Source organism: Lissotriton vulgaris, chromosome 1_1, assembly GCF_964263255.1.
Source record: "Lissotriton vulgaris chromosome 1_1, aLisVul1.2, whole genome shotgun sequence".
Lineage (NCBI taxonomy): Eukaryota > Metazoa > Chordata > Amphibia > Caudata > Salamandridae > Lissotriton > Lissotriton vulgaris.
The window spans coordinates 460258760-460278609 of NC_141685.1; the positions used below are offsets into that span (position 1 = coordinate 460258760).

Sequence of the window (19850 nt, forward strand, 5' to 3'; positions counted from 1 at the left end):
TGTGGAAACAATCTGTATTGGAATGTGTATGTCTCTTCATCTACATGAACCTTGCATTGGATTCCTGCTAAAATGCATATTCAATTGAAGACGTTATATACGACCCACAATGCAATGCGCAATGACCGGCCTGCGCTCTTTCTAAGAAATACCAACCAATAAGGAACCTTCCTCCATATTGAGAGAGCGCAAACTGACCTAAATGTAGAAGTGCGTCACACTTACACGTAGTAAGCACAAGTCATGAAGAGAAATGCCATGAGTGCTGATAGTACCTACATCTATATTCTGAAATGTGTAGTTAATATAGAGATTTAAGCAGAAGTGGAACTAATACAGAAATGTGTGAAACAAAATGATTTTATTAAACGTGATTATTCCTGAATCCATGTTGTGTAGCTGCTAAAATGTAAGATGGCATACGGAAACGCTGAACGTGGTAGGCCTCAGGGCCAGAGCTAGAAGGGAGGGGGAAGGTGGTTCAATTTCACAACATGGATTGCACTAATGTTTTAGTAATAACAAATAGACTATGATTTATAGATGTGTATACTGAATAGCGGAATAAGAGTACTAACATGCCATTAATTAAAGAAAAGTCGAATGCTATAATCATTATGAGAAATGTTGTAGGCCTGAAAAGTTTAACGTTGATTTACACATATTAGTCTGGGCCGGGGAATGTTGCAACGCGGTTGGAAGACTATGAGAATTGGGATTTGGCTGCAAATGTCTGTCTGTAAGAGAAAAGGGGGTATTCAATTATAAATAAGATGAATAGAAGTTTGTTCAAGAGACGGACCAGACATGGAGGAGGGTTCCGGAATGTTTAAGGGGTATCAGCGGGCCGGAGAAGAGTCTGAGAAGCAAGGTCGACTCTAACCACAAGGCCTCATCATGGAAAAAGCCAGAAGCTACACCACGTGAGGGGCGTCCCACGAGGGGCGTCCTAAATGTTGTTGTATTTTTGTATTAGGGACAGCACCCCTGGGTGGAGTTAGAGCAGAAGCCTGAGGACCCTTAAGAGAGCGGATGGGTAGGCAGAGAGGGGTCATGATTGGAGAACTATAGGTTTTCACCAAGAGACTGAGAGTGGGTGACTTCCCTTGGGGGTCATTCACTGCTGACACCTTTTGTTAGGTAGGGACCTGGTTAAGTAGGGATACCATCTAGATCAGGGTAGGGACAGCCTAACCTGTAAATTCCCTCCGGCTGTAAATGACTGAGAGATCTCAATATGTGTCTATGCTAATAGCCTTATTATTTTTAGAATTGGTGCTTGTAGTTTCCGTTGCTCGTCTGAGGGCTTTCAGAGAGCACATGTATGTAGTTGGGCCCGTGTATCTTGTGAATCTCATTTTGAGATGCTTGTATTTGCAACTTATCTTGACTTTATAATAAATCTTTGAAAGCTAGAAGTCGTTTGTGATCCTTTGAAGCGGAGTCCTTTATTGGGTGAACTAACTTGGTAAGAGATGCACTTTCTTCCCTCAATGACAGGCAATAAAGGTTCAGTCGACCAGATCGGGGTTTTAGATCAATAGTGATAAGATATCGATCAAAATCTCGCCCTTCCAGTTGGTAGCAGAGGATGGTTGCCTTCTTGAGGAAGGTGATCTAGGCCAGGTTAGATTACCCCAAGGCCCCTAGAGATCGATCGATGATCGGAAGAACCGCCCGCCGAAGAAGGACCGGATGACGTGAGACAGAAAAGCAGCAGTATCGGTCGAGAGTGAGTATAAAGGGTCATGCGTGTTAAGATTGCGGTGTTTTGTATTGTATCTATGTTGTAATGTCTGGCGGAGTTGAATGCCTGTAGAGTGACTGTGGAACAGGTTGTGAGCGCGCACAACCGGTGGAAATCTTAAGTTCAAGGAGAGCTTAAGTGGTTCGGGTGTATCGGACACCCAGAGTAATTGTTAACTAGAGTAAAGGGGGTCATAAGGTACCATTGATCACCCGGAAGACCGAGATAGGGGGAACGTAAGAGTGAGTGCGTGAGTAACGGACGCTGGTCGGAAGTTACTGTGTGTGTGTAAAGAACCTATCAGAGGGACGATAGACATCTCGTCAGTTGTGTTGACAATTACAGATAGACTGTGGACGTACAGTCGAGGGAAGTGACCGCTTGGTCGGAAGTAGTCATTTTTCAGAGTATGAATGGGACGCATGCATGACCGCGAGGAGAGCTGAGAAAGGAGGGGTGCTGCTGCGAAGCGGAGAATAGTGACGTCAGAAAGTGCCGCGCTGGGATTGGCCGGCCGGTGAAAGACCGCGCTGCGATAGGCCAGCTAGCAAAGCCGCGCTAGGATTGGTGGATTGTCATCAGGAAGTAAACAGAGTATCCAAGCTGGAAATTTTGTGCATAATTATGAAGTGTTTTAAATGGTTAAAAGCGCTGTTTAAAAGGGAGCGGCGGGGGTCGTATGAAGGGGAAGAAGCCCCGCCGGAGGGTACACCCGCTCGTTATATGGGGACACATGTTGGGCTGCACACGATTCTGTGGATCTCAGAGTGGAGTAAGATGACAGACGGAAATGAGGAACTCACGTTCCCGAAGTACGGGACGTTCAGATTAGAGGTGTTACACAGATTAAAGGCAATTATGACTTCAACGAGACCCTTGCCTAGACCGACCCAGTTTGAAGCCCTTAATGCATGGATTAGGGCAGCGCATGAAAAGAACATGAACAGACGGCAAGAAAGAGTGAAACGTTCGGTAAGGGCAGTACAGGATGCCAAGTGGGATGCGGATGCTAAAAGATGGAGGGTGCATAACATGGAAGTAAATAAATTATATCCAGTGTTAGAGATGCCCGGGAACAAAAGCCCCCTAGAAGAGGATGACGAGAGCGAGACAGAGGACAGCCTGATAAACAGATTATTGACAGACAGGCCACCTCCGTATAACAGAGCAGGGGGAGATGTCGAGAATAGAGAGAAAGGGGGGGGCAATGCAGGAGAGCATGTGCCACTTCCCAGTCCCGATTGGGATCCCGCTGCAAAGAAAGAACTGTCCCAGCCTAGCCAGGTGCAACAGGTGGTCGGGAGGTTTGTGGTACAAAGGCCGGAAACGGAGTGTGCCACATCCTACGCATTACCAGATGCACTACAAGTACCTGTAACCATAGGTCCTATAGTATCGATATATGACCCAGACAGGGCTAGAGGGGAAGAACGGGTACGGAGGGACAGAGAAAGAGCAGAGATGGCAAGGAGGAATGATACGATCAACTCCCCAAGCCAGTTGCCGATACCAAGGGAGTGGAGCACCCCAGTACACACCGCAGGGGATCTGGGGGACATTAGATGGCCAGAGGATATGAGGGGATCAGGACGGAAATCCTTTCAGGAGTTAAATGAGTACATGAAAAAGTGGGATGAGGCAGTAGAGGCTCACAAGAACATCATGACTGCAGAAGTTGAAAGGGAAAGGCAGGACAGCAGAGCCCAGACTCACTGCGGGGCTGAAGAGAGCAGTCCGGAGTGGGACGGGAGGCAGAAGGACAGGAGGGGAGTCACCCATTGGGCCCGGAGTGGAGGTAGATCAGACCTGGAAGACGAGGGCCCAGGAAGCGGGGGGGTGTCTCGCCCAATACGTAGTGGTGAAGACAGAAGGGCTCGGGAGTACAGAGACAGCTTTAAGTGTATCCACTGCGTGCCAGGCAACAGAGAACAGAATGGGAGTTGCGAGAGGCCGCATCATAGTCCCTGTGACGACGGACATGAGCGCAGCCCAGGGAATGTGGGAAACCAGGAAGGATCGTATCAGATACTGAGTGATACAAGGCCAAGAGAGAATGGCGACCGAAGGGAGAATAGCAGAGAGGCCTACTGTGAAAAGAGAGGAGAGAATGGACAAAGTAAGATAGGGGGTAACAGGCCTGTGTTCCATCACCTTCCAAGATCGGATGGCCGAGCATGGGACCTGGAGAGATGGGAACAAGCGAGAGCACTCCCCATCTCTCCCGAACCCAAACGTAGGGCCCGGAGTTGGGATGGGAGAGAAACCTGTGAACCTCCCTCGAAGGAGTTATTGCGAGCAGAAATAAAAGCCAAAAGACTCGATGTCTCCAGCTTAAAGTCGGATCTGGATGACATGGTAGATGGTACCCTGCCCTTAGAAAGAATGGACATGTATGAGCAGGATGAAATTCTGTTCATGGCAAAGGACGTAACTCGAAAGGCGAGGGCAATCCATGAGAAATTGGTAGAACTAGCAGGCAAATATATGGTGGACCTGTCAAGAACCAAAGCATTACAGGGCAACCACAGGCTACATTACTCAGACCGAGATCTAGATGAGAGGAGAACAATTGGATTGAAAACACACATAAGGGAGCTGATCACTGGAATAAGGACATGGAGGGCCCTAGATAAGTGGGAAGAGAGGTGGTCCAAGAGAGGGACCGTCAGGAGAAGCACACTTGGTATGACACCAGGAGGACAGCAGGGAGTAGAGACATACCCTTTGAGGGAAGTTGCAAATGGGACCTATGTCCACGTCCCTTGGAGTAGGGGGGATTTAGCTGCTTTTACCACCTCTTTCCCCAAACTGCGGGAAAACCCAGTGGAGTGGTATAAGCAAGTTGAGAGATTCGTAAAAATCTCAAAGGTCCTATGGATAGATTTGAACACGCTGTTTGACATAGTAGTGCCAGGGGATTTGTGGACCGCATGCAAGGTTAGCGCTGAGTGGCCCACCATAGAGCCCGAAAGGGATGCTAAGACTAATGGGCCGTCCGAGAGTGTGATGGCAAAGTTCGAGAGAGTAATGACTTGGCTGAAGGATAAAGTGCCAATGCAAGACATAGATTGGGTCAAAATTGACCGAACAAGGCAGGAACCCAAAGAGACAGTTCACGAATACTATGAGAGGTTGCTGAAGGCGTTTAAACAGTATAGCGGTCTAGATGTAATGGATCCAAAGGACATAGGGCAATTTGTGTCCAAGTTCGTCTTGGGCCTGAGACCGGATATTAGTTTAATGATACAGCAACACTTGATTTGTTGGCAAAATAAACCCCTAGACGAAATACTGAGGTATGCCAGGTACTGCTGTGATGAGATAGACTCCAAGGCTAAGAAACTAAAGGAGAAACTGATGGTGGTACAGATGCAGGCAGCAGGGAAGGGGGGACAGCAGCAACAGCAACCAGGAATAGGTACTGGAGGAAAGAAACAGTACAGTCAGAACAAGGGCAATGAGGAGAACTCCACCTTTAGACCCAGGATAGATATAGCTGCCTTAAAGAAAACAACTAGGTGCCACCAGTGTAACGAGGTGGGGCATTGGAAACGCGAGTGTCCCTATAATGTGGAGATAGGAGACCAAGAGGTAGAAGAGGAAGAGACCCAGAGTGCGCCTACAAGAGGGGTAACGCAATACCAGGGAAAGGTGCTCAAAGGGGGGGGCCCACCTCCCCGAGCTCAGTTCCCGCAGCCACCCAGAGTAGGGACCATGGGTAAGACTTATAGACAGATGCCACTGTTTTGTCGGAGGAGAGGAATGCTATTATGTGGACCCACTAACTGGACAGAGGGTAGAAAGGGATGACTGCACCCTCGGGGCAGCTTTGGAGGTAGACCAGAGGGGACCCTATGTTGAGGCTGAAGTGGCAGGGTTCCCTACGACATTTCTAGTGGACACAGGAGCCACTCGATCCACGATCAGGTCAGCCGCTGTGCCAGGCCTGCCCATGTCTGGAGAGACCATACAGGTGGTGGGGGTCGCTAACAGGAGAATGACCAGTCCTCTGACTGAACCCGTGCAGGTGAAAATAGGGAAGTACAGTGATGAGCATCAGTTTGTGGTTTGCGATTCTAGTCCTGTATGTCTGCTAGGAAGAGACCTTTTGTGCAAGTTAAATTGCACCATATACTGCACACCACAGGGCGTGGAGGTATTGACTAATGACGATGATGCTGACTTTAAAGTCGCAAATTCCAGAATATGTGTGGAGTTGTATCCCACTCTGACAGTAGACGAGCTCCCCTGGGATCTGAGAGAGACAGTAGCTCCAGAAGTATGGGATTTCACTGGGGAAGAGATTGGGTTGGTGAAAGGGGTAGACCCAGTGAAAATTGTAGTGAAACCGCATGCTGAGTTTCCAAGAACACCTCAATATAAATTGACTCCAGAAACGATTGCAGGCATCAAACCCGTGATCGAATCCATGATCAAGCAGGGAATACTGAAGGAAATCGTGGGTAGTCCATGTAACTCCCCGATTATGGGTTTGCAGAAACCAAATGGGAAATTCCGGATAGTGCAGGACCTCAGAAAGATTAATAACATAGTCATTTCGTGTTGTCCAGTGGTACCGAATCCATCAGTGATACTGTTTCAGATACCGTTCCAAGCAGAATGGTTCACTGTAATTGATCTTTGTCAGGCTTTCTTCTCGATCCCTCTGGACGAGGAAAGCCATTTTCTTTTCGCATTTAAGCTGGAAGGTCGCGTCCTAACATGGTGTCGTATTCCTCAGGGGTATACAGAGAGCCCATCGATCTTCAACCAGCTTCTAAAGAAAAATCTTGAAAGTCTAGTGCTGCCCCAGAGGTCAGTTCTGGTCCAGTACATAGACGACCTCCTTGTGGCGTCAGAAACAGAGGAAGCTTGCAGGGAAGACTCTATTGCTTTGTTAAATCACCTAGCTGAGAATGGGCATAAGGTGTCCCCGGGAAAATTGCAGTACTGCCTGACAGAGGTGCAGTACTTGGGACACAGAATTGAGAAAGGAAAACGAAAGGTGTCACCAGACAGGATAGAGGCCATCATGAAGATGAATGCGCCTAAAACACATAGAGAAGTCAGGATGTTCCTAGGAATGGTGGGATATTGCCGACAGTGGATTGCAAATTTTTCACTGAAAGCAAAGCCCTTGCAAAAACTAACGCACAAGGAGGTGAGCGATCCGGTACCATGGGACAAAGACTGTTTGATGGCGTTCCTGCAGCTGAGAGAGGACTTATGTCGTGCTCCGGCTCTGGGAATGCCAGATTACGATAAACCATTCTTGCTTTACTGTTGTGAGAGAGAGGGTTGCGGGCTGTCTGTGTTAGTCCAAATTCATGGGAATGCCCGTAGACCAGTCGCTTATTTCTCGGCTACTTTAGACCCAGTAGCCGCAGCGTTGCCCGGATGTCTCAAATCCGTTGCCGCAACAGGTGTCAGCATTGAGAGGTGTGAAAATATAGTCATGGGGCACCCGTTAGAGGTGCATGTGCCCCACTCTGTTGAATTGTTGATGACCAGGACCAAAACACAGCATCTGACGAACAGCAGGCTCACGCGCTATGAGCAAGTCATTCTTGCTGCAGAGAACGTGACCCTCAGGAGATGCTCTGTTTTAAATCCTGCTACCTTGATGCCACTTCCAAACGATATTGAGGATGATGATGAATGTACAGACCATGACTGCCTCGATGTGACTGAACTATGCACCAAACCCAGACCCGACATTGTAGATGAGCCACTGACTGACCCAGATGAAATTTTCTTTGTCGATGGCTCATGTGTAAGAGACGAAGTTGGGCAGTTGAGAGCAGCTTACGCTGTTTGCACAATTACTGGAGTAGTGGAAGCTGGATGCCTGGAAGGAGTACACTCCGCTCAGGTAGCCGAGATTATTGCCCTAACACGTGCCTGCCTGGCAAGCAATCAAATCCGAGTCACCATATACACTGACAGTCAGTATGGTTACGGGGTAGTTCATGATTACGGGCAGTTGTGGTCTCAAAGAGGTTTCATGACCTCTTCAGGCTCTCCCATTCGCAATGGAGAGTTTGTGCGCCTGTTGTTAGAGGCGTTGCAATGTCCAGCAGGTATCGCAGTTGTGAAGTGCACCGCACATACCAGAAATATGGACTTCGTGTCACAAGGCAATAGATATGCCGACGAAGTCGCGCGGTATTGCGCAGAAACAGGGTACTCTTTCACAGAGGTGGAAGTGGGTGGAATAAGTGTAAGGACCGAATTAGCCATGATATTAGAAACGGTTGATACTTGGGACGAACTAAAAGACATGCAAGAAAATGCTCCTGATTGTGAAAAAGAAACATGGCAAAAGGCAGGATGCGTGATGGGTGAGGCCCATTTCTGGGTTTCAGCAGATGGCAGAGCAGTGTTGCCCAATGGCCAGACACATACATGGTCCCGTCCACTTAGGAAGAAATGCTATGCTGAGAGTGTTTAGACAGACCTGGTACAACCCTAAGTTTAGAATAGCAGCCGAAGCAGTGTGCCAGCGCTGTGTGACGTGTCAGCAGTTGAATGTAGGGAAAAAGACACCAGTTGCACTGAGCCACATTGGGAGGTCAGGAGGTCCATTCAATCGAATGCAGATAGATTTTATTGAAATGCCAAGGTGCAGCCGCCTCCGTTATATCCTGGTGGTTGTTTGCGTTTTCTCCAGATGGGTTGAGGCATACCCTACACGTAGGTGCGACACCCTCACAGTAGCCAAGTTACTGCTTAGGGAGCTTATCCCGCGCTTCGGGGTGCCGGCCTCTTTGGAATCAGATAGGGGAACGCATTTCAACAGCTCGCTTGTGAAAATGATTTGTGCAGCTTTGAACATAGATCAGAAACTACATTGCAGTTATCGACCAGAGGCTTCAGGAATTGTGGAGCAAATAAATGGCACCATCAAGGCCAGAATTGCAAAGGTGTGTTCATCAACATCCTTGAGTTGGCCTGATGCGTTGCCATTGGTCCTTATGAGCCTCCGTAGTACCCCGGATAGGAGAACTGGTTTGTCTCCTCATGAGGTACTGATGGGAAGAGCAATGAGGTTACCTTCTGTCCCAACTGCTGCACTGATTAGCATCACAGATGATATGATCCTGGACTATTGTAAGGGGCTGTCTGACGCCATTCATTCTGTGTCCCTTCAGGTGCAGGCTGCCGAGGTACCATCGTGCCAGGACCCGTGTCATGACTTGCTTCCTGGGGACTGGGTCCTGGTGAAAAAACACGTGAGAAGAAGCTGCTTGGATGTTCGTTGGCGTGGGCCCTTCCAGATCATCCTGATCACGAACACGGCTGTGAAGGTGGGAGGCCTGCCCAACTGGATCCACGCGTCGCACACGCGGAGAGTACCAGCACCTCTGGAAGACACAGCTCCTCTCTCGGATAGACGTCCAGCTGCGGACCGAGAAGCCATAGAGGGGGCTAGCCAAGCTGTAGAGGTGCCAGCGGAAGCAAGGAACGAGTCTGACCAAGCTGAGGACGGTCAGTACAGCAGCGAAACAGACGACACTACTGAAGGAGAAAGTAGCTGGGAGTACGAGTCAGACACTGACAGGTCTGACAGAGAGCGTGAACAGACGAGAAGGAGAAGGAGTAGAAGGGTACGTGGAGAAGCGGATTGGCCGCAGAGAAGAAGCTCTAGTCTAAGGTCAACTCCAGAGAGAACCCTTCCTCCGATATCAGAAGATTCAGACCCGGAAGAAGGTGCTCAGGGCGCTGAAGCACCGGTCTTGAGGAGGTCAAGAAGAGTGCGTGTACCTAGCAGAAGATACTCCACCCCTGAGTGGACATATCTGGTGACAGATGGCTTCGAAATCAGTGACAGGGAGGATCCGAGCGGTGGTGGTGTCCAGTTCTGAGCCCATCGTAACAGTGGAAATACGACTGTTAGTACCCGGAGTAGAACAAGAAGGGTCACTGACTTTCATGGTTCCCCGACCTCCCCGCCTCAGCAAGTTAAAGCACATGTTTCTCACAGAATTGCAATTCCCCGATTTTGGTACAAAGATATCAGCCCAAGAAGAGCACAATCTTCGTATGGAAATATTGAACTTTGCTGTCGAAGCTGCAGGCGACCGCCTGATAGTAGATGCTTAAAAAGACTTTGTAAATAAGCGAGAAGAAAAGAAGATTACCTAGCGCCCAGGAAGCAGAGAATCTTAGGGACCTTCCCTTGAGTTACTGGAGAAGGGCTAGGGTTGTCTGTATTGAACTTTAAAGAACTTTTTGCGAAGAAGGTTGTCAGCTTCCAGTTGTGTGGTTCTAAGGACAAAAGGAGTAAGAGAGACTATAAAGGAACGAAAGGAAAAGAACTTTGTGCCAAGATACAAGAGAGCCATACAGTCTGACGAAATGGAGGCCGGCACCCAGAACCGCAGAGCGAAATGTATAATAGGTACACTAATAGTAGGAGTGATAATATTAATAGCTTTAGTAGTAACAGTCTCTTATGTAAAGGGACGTGAGGAAGAGGCAAAGGTAACTGATGTGAAATCTGTAGAGGCGCTTACACCCACCGTTGCTGGTGAGAAAGGGGAAAATACACAAGAAAAAGCGTTATTAGCTGCAGAAGCCCGCAGGTTACACGTAGATGAGTCCCAAGGTGACTTTAGGTCAAATGCTTATGCTAAACTATTATATGAATACGTGGATGCCATGGAGGTCAAGGACTGTTACATCTGCATGCAGTTGCCGGCGTCTGTAGATGAAGGCATTCGATATCATCACCTCCCGCTGACTTATGGCATTACATGTAGCTTATTGCTTAGTATATTTTATGGGAGAGATAGTTTTGAATACTATTTCTCCAATTATGATGCAGTGTTACCAGAAGTCCCAAATTATAAACAAATGAATAAATGGGACTACTGGAAGAGTGAAGACAGGTTGGCAAAGTTTTTCATTCCTTGGATTACCTTAGATACTTCACATGCCCGCAGAAATAACCTGACATGCAAGGTGTCAGAAGTCGAGAAAAAGTTCATAGGGCAGGTGGATGATCGAAATAGGAGACAAAAGATTTTGAAAAAATCAGGACAATGGAAAACAGATTGGACCGAGGAAGAGAAGGCACACAAGAGAAAGGGTAGTAGTGGTCCAATAGCTTTAGATAGAACGCAGAGAGGAAAGTTATGTCTTCATAGAGCCAAAACGTATTATGAAAATGTATACGTGGGAGAAGTTAGCTGTGAACATGCTTTCAATTTGGAGTACTATACTAAGGACTTCCTGAAGGGAATGCAAGTGATTCCAAATGTATATTTTGTATGTGGGAGAAATGCCTACGTGAGACTACCTGACAACTGGTATGGATCATGTTACTTGGCAATTATCTTCCCTAAAATATATCATGCCCAAGACTTAGAGATCATCGAGGGCAAGACATCATCAAGGGGAAGGAGAGATGTAGGAGGTGTAGAAATGGTTGGAGATGTCTTTGGAGCTGTGTTCCCTCTTTTGGGATTAATCCTTAATGATGTTAAAATCAGACGACTGGCAACAGTCGTAGACAGGTTGTCTGCCAGCACTGCTCAGTCCTTAATGCTGTTAGAAGGAGAGATGCAATCGATAAGGGCTATGGTTCTCCAGAACCGTCTTGCCTTAGACGTCCTATTAGCAAAAGAGGGCGGAGTCTGTAAGGCTTTGAAGGTCCAGGAATGTTGTACCTACATTCCAGACAATTCGAAGCCCCTTGAGAAAGTTATTAGGAATATTACGAATATTCACAAGGAGATCGAAGACCTGAGTAGAGAAAATGTCTGGGAAAAGGTGGGCCATGGAATGAGTGAAGCTGGAGATTGGCTCACCACCTTAGGCAAAAGCTTTGTGTGGAAAATACTAAAACCTATCATCATAATATTGATCTGTGGGATCGTGTTGTGGGGTTTGGTGAGGGTATTCAAATGGTACAGAGCAAGAAGGTCAGAAAGGGCTCAGAGAAAACAGCTGCAGAGATTGGCTGCCATACAAGATAGTCAGTACCGGAGCCTGAGGGCTCTGGAAACACAGAAACGAGTTATGCTAGCGATCACTGCAGTTTAAATGTTAATGATGACCCCGAGAGGTCATCAAAGGGGGGAACTGAGAGAGCGCAAACTGACCTAAATGTAGAAGTGCGTCACACTTACACGTAGTAAGCACAAGTCATGAAGAGAAATGCCATGAGTGCTGATAGTACCTACATCTATATTCTGAAATGTGTAGTTAATATAGAGATTTAAGCAGAAGTGGAACTAATACAGAAATGTGTGAAACAAAATGATTTTATTAAACGTGATTATTCCTGAATCCATGTTGTGTAGCTGCTAAAATGTAAGATGGCATACGGAAACGCTGAACGTGGTAGGCCTCAGGGCCAGAGCTAGAAGGGAGGGGGAAGGTGGTTCAATTTCACAACATGGATTGCACTAATGTTTTAGTAATAACAAATAGACTATGATTTATAGATGTGTATACTGAATAGCGGAATAAGAGTACTAACATGCCATTAATTAAAGAAAAGTCGAATGCTATAATCATTATGAGAAATGTTGTAGGCCTGAAAAGTTTAACGTTGATTTACACATATTAGTCTGGGCCGGGGAATGTTGCAACGCGGTTGGAAGACTATGAGAATTGGGATTTGGCTGCAAATGTCTGTCTGTAAGAGAAAAGGGGGTATTCAATTATAAATAAGATGAATAGAAGTTTGTTCAAGAGACGGACCAGACATGGAGGAGGGTTCCGGAATGTTTAAGGGGTATCAGCGGGCCGGAGAAGAGTCTGAGAAGCAAGGTCGACTCTAACCACAAGGCCTCATCATGGAAAAAGCCAGAAGCTACACCACGTGAGGGGCGTCTCACGAGGGGCGTCCTAAATGTTGTTGTATTTTTGTATTAGGGACAGCACCCCTGGGTGGAGTTAGAGCAGAAGCCTGAGGACCCTTAAGAGAGCGGATGGGTAGGCAGAGAGGGGTCATGATTGGAGAACTATAGGTTTTCACCAAGAGACTGAGAGTGGGTGACTTCCCTTGGGGGTCATTCACTGCTGACACCTTTTGTTAGGTAGGGACCTGGTTAAGTAGGGATACCATCTAGATCAGGGTAGGGACAGCCTAACCTGTAAATTCCCTCCGGCTGTAAATGACTGAGAGATCTCAATATGTGTCTATGCTAATAGCCTTATTATTTTTAGAATTGGTGCTTGCAGTTTCCGTTGCTCGTCTGAGGGCTTTCAGAGAGCACATGTATGTAGTTGGGCCCGTGTATCTTGTGAATCTCATTTTGAGATGCTTGTATTTGCAACTTATCTTGACTTTATAATAAATCTTTGAAAGCTAGAAGTCGTTTGTGATCCTTTGAAGCGGAGTCCTTTATTGGGTGAACTAACTTGGTAAGAGATGCACTTTCTTCCCTCAATGACAGGCAATAAAGGTTCAGTCGACCAGATCGGGGTTTTAGATCAATAGTGATAAGATATCGATCAAAATCTCGCCCTTCCAATATCACAAGGATAAATAAGGAGGGCACAGTTTGTGTACATCTGAACCTCGGAGCTTACTTCCCCTTGCTGTTAATTGAATTGAACATTTTAACCTTTCCAAGTAAAACCTGAACTTATTTATTCTGCTGAGCCACATTTACTGTTTTTATACAATAGTTTTACCTTCCACTTCTGCATTAACCTCTTAGCGTCAAATGACTGTGTCAGCAGTGGACGGAGTATAAAGTGTGAACTCAGTAACAGGACATCAAAATATTGCTTTAAACTAAAGGATTACAGATGTTCTTTGATTGCAAACTATCTATGTTTACCAGCAGGATTGTAATTCTTTTTTCTTTTTTGGTGCAACCTACATGAGCTTTGTTTTTCGTATTTATAATGTCAAACCTAAAAAAGACGTAGTTTAGACACGTAATAAAAGTAGTGTATACACATTAAAATATTTTCTAAAATTGACTTACAGGATGAAAAAAATGTTCTGGGAGGATGTACCGAACCCCAAAAATTGTTCTTGGGCCCAGGGAGTAAACTTTCAACAGGTTTGTGTAGACCTTTCTCATGCAGTTATCTCAAATTAAATTATGACTCAGGCATGTATTTTGTTTTGTTACCATCTGTTTTTTAGTGTTGTGGGAAATATAATTTCTACTAGTGCATGTTGTTATGTGAAGTATGGATTGTAATTTGCCAGCCTTAAAGCACAGGGGACGTCATTTCGAATAGCAAAACGCTGCCAGCCAGCTTAGTCATATTTAGTGTTGGCTCTGAAAAGGCAAAAACCTGAGATACCAAAGTGACATTTGGAACTAGAATTCAACTAAACCACATTTCTGTATGAATAATCTTCATATTAAGCAAGAGATGACTGCCATCATTGATAGATGCATTGTTATGTTCAAATATTAACACAGTTTTCCTCTTTCTCTGAGCACCTTTTTGGAGAGCTATGCATGCTTAGAAATATGTAATCATCAAAAGTTAGTGTAGTCTTCCTTAATGACGAGAAACCCTACCGCCATGATGTTGACTACTGCGACAAGATGTAATGTTTTAAGCCTGTTATTAAAAGTAATATACTTCTTACATTTACATTCAGCTCACAGGCCCCATTTATGAGATTCTGATTCTGAGATCTGAGGTAAAACCAGGGACCTGGAAATATTTCCACCCAGGAGGCTCCAGCTGATGAAAATGACTGAAATCGCGTAGGGAAAACGCAGGGATGAACGGGGAACTGGGGGGAGTGAAATGGACACCAAGGGGCATATTATCAAGAACGGTGATAAAATTATCGCCGCTTTAGCGGCAGGAAACTGCCGCTAAAACGGCGATAATGGGCTAAATAATATGTCCTTGGGAATTCCCATAGCAGCCCAGGTTCTGGTGTTAACCTGGGCTGCTATGGGAATTCACAAGCGCATATTATCAAGCCCATTATCGCAGTTTTAGCGGCAGTTTCCTGCCGCTAAAGCAACGATAATTGTTTCGCAGTTCTTGATAATATGCCCCCATGTTTCCTTGTTTCTCATAGGATTCTAAGGGTACACTTTATATTGCCTGGTATTTTGCACCACCAGTTAACCGGACAGCCAGTATCATTACCTTCAGTGGGGCAGAACTAACAATGTTGCGTCTGGGGCATGCATATTGAAGCCCACGGTGGTGACGAGGTGGGAATTTGTATAATAGAGGTGCGGGCGCATTATTCATCAGGAGGCTTGTGTAAGAGAGGTGTAAATTTGTCTTGTATAGATGTTATACACCTCACTCGTCCTCAATCTGCTCACAATCTCTCATCAGTTTTTCTTTATTTTCTCTGTTTTCTGATTACTGTAGTGGCTCTTTGTTGTCACTCTGTATGTATTCTTTTATCTTGCCTTTCGTGTATTGTTTTCTCTACTTATCCTTTTTATGTTTACATTTATTTATTATACTGAAACATGAAGAGTTAATAGCAATATCAATACGTCTGATGTCCCTGAACACAGGGTGAGTTATTGGCAAAATACCAGATCCCCACCTCCCACCTCGCCCCCTCAGAAGAATAGAACAAGAAGTATAGTACAAGAAAAAGAAAGAAAAGAGTCCTTCTCCCTGATCGTTTACATGAGTGGGTCTTTGTGTACACCTCGGTCAGTTATAGCAGGTTAGGTGTTGCATCTACTGCAGGCCGTGTAGGCTCACTAAGTCATAATAAGCGTAAGTACTTGGGGTCGGTGAGTTCCCTAAATTCGGAGGTTAATATGGCCAAGAAGGGTTCCCAGATCTCTTAAAAGGAGGTTTTCTGGTAAGCTAGAGTGAAGAATATTCTTTCCACACCCAGGATTCTCCATAGGTGGTGTAACCATCCCACATGTGTAGGGAGTTTAGCTGTCCCCCAGTGTGCTAAAATCTTCTAGTGAGCTGCTCTAAGAGCCAGGGATATTTGTTGGCCCTTGTGCGCCTTAAGCGGAAAGGTGATAGCAATTGGCAGACCCAGTAAGACGTAGGTTGGAAAACGAGGAATTTGTGTTACCCAGGGCCTAATCTGTTGCAACCGGAAGCGTTCGGTTTCTGGGAAGTCGTCAAAAGTTAATAGGCCCTCTACGTCAAAAAAATGGCCGCTAGAACGGCATCCCTCTTCGGCCCACTGATTGTAGGACTTTGTCGCTTGACCCGGTGTAAAGGCTGCATTTCCCACGATAGGGGTAAGTGGTGAGGGTAAAGTCATCAGTCCCGGGCGGTGGAGACCCTGTCCCAAACTCGCATAGGAGCCCATGTGCCCTCCAACAGGTAAATACTGCAAGGCCGTTTTTCTCTATTGAGGAAGGAAATCCCCCACAGGGGTCTCCCCGCTGCTGCTTTATCCATGAAAGCCAGTGCTTCTCCGATTCAGGGCACGACAATTCCATGAAAGTTCTTAATTGTACTGCCCAGTAGTATTCTTTCAGGTTTGGGATGGGCAACCCCCCCTCCCTCGGGGAGCGGCACTCCAGGTCTCTGCTGTGTCTTGGATTTTTATTGCACCATATAAAGTGCTCCAGGTCCCTCTGCAAAGAACATAGAACTCCTGATGGAGGTTCAAGTGGGAGAGCGTGGAAGAGAAACAGAATCTTCGGCAGGATTGTCATTTTGACCGCCGCAATACAGCCTAGCCACGATAAGGAAAATGGCCTCCATCTACACAAGTGTTCTTTAGTCTGCTGAAGGAGTTTTGTATAATTGAGTGAAGTAGTGTGTTGCATGTTAGTAGCCACTTGCATGCCCAAATACGGTATTGCCTTTGTGGCTCATTGTAGCTTATATTTGTGTTTCAGGGTTGTTAGCGTAGGTGCAGACAGTGATAGGCTAAGCGCATGCCATTTGTGGACATTCATCTTGCAACCTGCCGCCTGTGAAAAGGATTCAAGCTCTGCCAGAAAGGCTGGCAAGGATATCTAGGGGTTCTCCAGGATCACTACTATGTCATCCGCGTATAGGCTGATTTTATGATCCTCCCCGCCGAACCTTACCCCCGACACCAGCGGTTTGTCTCGTGCCCTTTGGGCATTTGGCTCCATATAGAGAGCAAAGAGGAGTGCCGAGAGGGGACACCCCTGTCTCCTGCCCTGCTGAATTGAGAAGGGTGCTGATGGCACACTGTTTACCTGGACAGTTGCAGTCGTGGTAGAGTAACTGCTTAGGATCAAGCACAGAAAACTCTCTGGAATGCCAAAGAGCCTCACGGTGTCCTATAGCAATGGCCAGTTCACTCTGTCAAAAACATTTTCTGCATCAACAGGACAGGATCATGTGCTCACCGTCAAAACGCTGAGCCTTATCCACATCACCAGAAGTCGCTTGGTGTTATCGGAGCAGTGATGACTAGGTACGAAACCTTCTTATTGGGTCTATCAGCCCTAGTTAGAGGGGGGCGAAGCGCTGCGCTAGGTTTCCTGTGAGGAGTTTAAAGTTGCGTTAAGGAGGGAAATCGGCCTGTAGGACATGCAGTAAGTTTTATCCTTGTTAGGCTTAGGTATAACCGCCACCAATGCCTCCAGCATCGAGTGTGACAGGGTTGATGTGGTCCCTAATTAGTTGAGGACCCTCACTAGAACCGGAGCCAGCAAAGAGCAGAAGGTTTTGTAAAAAAGCCATCTAGACCCAGGGATTTGAGCCTCCTCAACCTGGAGATCGCTGTAATCACCTCCTCTATTCTGATTGTTGCCTCTAATGTATATGCGTGAGCTGTCTGAAGCTTTGTTATAAACAGTTTGGTAGTAGCATTCCCTAAAGGGAAAGACCACACATCTAAAGAGAGAAAAAAGCAGTATTGCAAAACTGACAAGTACTTGCGTGAGTAATATTTCAAGGGCAAGTATGTCGGGGTTCTAAGGCAACAATGAGCACCTACTAACAAATAGTACTATCGGCAAGTTACAAGAACATGTGCCTAAACATTAATAAGAAGAACTGTTACCTCACAGCCTTACTAGTTATAATTGTAACTAGTAAGGATGTGTGGTAACAGTTCTTCTTATCAATGTTGAAGCTTTTTTATGTTAACCCCTGTTCCTAGATGTCCCTAGAGAGGTGCTGCGTTTCATAGAGCTTCACGTGGTACTGAGGAAAGGTTTTGGCGATGTCTTGGTCGGCAGTCTGTTCCTGCCTTTTTGGGTCTATCACCAATTGAACCCAAAAGGACTGTCTCTGGATTCTAAATGTGTTGGCCAACAATCTACCACATCTGTCTCCTCCGGTGTAAAAATTGTGCTTCAGCCTCAACGCTACGTATTCTGCTCAGTCAAGGTCTAGCCCTGTCAATTGAGCGCGGGCCACCTCTAATCGTCTCCAGATACTTTGGGGAACCTGTCCTCTGGTGTATGCGCTCTAGCTCTTTGAAATTTTGTGTAAGTGCATCTCTCTTTTCCCTATGAATCCTGTTATGTGATGAGGCTATGGCAATAAATTCCCCCCTCACCACGGCCTTCAGGGCATCCCATAAGGTTCTAATTGGTGTGTCTGGTTTATCATTCGTGTCTAAATAGTCTGTTATTGTGTTTGTTATGTACATTACTACTTCCGGGTGTTGGAGCATCGTTTCTCGGAGTCTCCAGGTACGCGGAGGAGTATAGGTACTGAGGAGGGCTAATGTCAGGCTTACAGCAGAGTAATACGACAGCGCGCGGGGTAATATAGTTACATGCTGTACTTGGGTGGAACAGGTGTCGTGGCCAAGAAATAATCTATCCTAGCATAGGTCTTGTGCAAGTGAGAGTAGAAGGTGTATCCTCTGTCTGTGGGGTGAAATTTTCGCCAAACATCTGTCAGTCCTGCATTTCTTTTCATCCATTTCCAGTTTTCAGTGAGGGCTCTTGACTGTCCCTGTTTCTGGGCTGTGTGCTGAAGTAATTGCTGTGGGACTGTTTCTTGCTGCTTCAAGGGGCTGGCAGGGGCCCTGGATAAGCTCCTGTGGGGAGGGAGCTAACCATCAATCAATCAATCAATCAGGAATTTATATAGCACGCTACTCACCCGCTAGGGTCTCAAGGCGCTGGGGGGGGGGCTTAGAAACCGCTACAGCTCGAAGATGATGCCTTATGGTGTGTCTTGCGGTGCATAGTATGTTTGTCTGGATAGAGAGAGGAAACATACCCTTTAAGAACAAGATAGTCAACAAAAAAAAATAACTGATAAACGAGTAGAATGTCCCGGGTGGTTGGACCCATGGATTTGGGCATGAGATGTCAGCAGGATCCCTTCTGTCGTCCGCCCCACCTGGGCCTCTACCACCAACAATGGCGAGGGTGCTAAAGGTGAGGATTGCAATGCCTACAGTTACGTTTGTGCCAATCATTCAGGTCGGCCCAAGTCCTCCGCTAAGGTGGCCAGAACTGCCTTCCGCTCTTTAGTGATTGTTTCAAGGTCCTGCGCTAGGCGTTTTGGAGATCGGTTCTCTGTCCTCCACTTACGGTCCCTTTGTGTTGTCCTCCAAGTCCAGTATCTGTTGGGCTTCCCAGAGTGAGCAGGTGTGATGCGTTTTCCCTTCCCATTTGAAAATTAGGTGAAATGCGTGGCTTCAAGAGTAGGGCACCTTCTTGGCCCTTTGATGAAGCATGACCGGACGGAAATCTCTCCACGTTTGTAGCATGGATGCAGCGAGACCTTGGTGTAGCAGAGGTTTGTGACCAATAAATTCAACTGAACTGGAGCAGCTGTCTGAAGCTGAACTCGGACAAGACGGAGGTCCTCATCCTCGGACCCACCCCCTCAGCCTGGGACGACTCCTGGTGGTCGACCACACTGGGAACAGCACCAAAACCCACCGACCAGGGTCGCAATCTAAGATTCATCCTCAACTCCTCCCTCTACATGTCTAAGCAGGTTAACTCCGTCTCCTCCTCCTGCTACAACGCCCTCCGCATGCTCCGCAGGATCGACAAGTGGATCCCGACCGAAACAAGAAGAACGGTACACAGGCCCTCGTCAGCAGTAGACTGGACTATGCCAACGCACTCTATGCAGGAATCCCAGCCAAACACCTACGACGACTACAACACATCCAAAAAGCCTCTGCCCAACTGATCGTCAACGTTCCCCGCCGGAGCCACATCACCCCCCAACTGAGAGACCTACACTGGCTCCCCGTCGACAAGAG

General features: G+C 46.7%; 1 protein-coding gene across 1 annotated transcript in view; it reads left to right on the top strand.

The window, feature by feature from the left end:
* The window catches only part of LEPR (leptin receptor), a 422515-nt gene that overhangs the window by 371278 nt on the left and 31387 nt on the right, over positions 1 to 19850 (top strand). The window contains exon 14 of the mRNA XM_086925355.1: positions 13698 to 13773. Within this exon, the coding sequence (XP_086781481.1) occupies positions 13698 to 13773 (76 nt within the window). The remainder of the gene's footprint in view (positions 1 to 13697; positions 13774 to 19850) is intronic.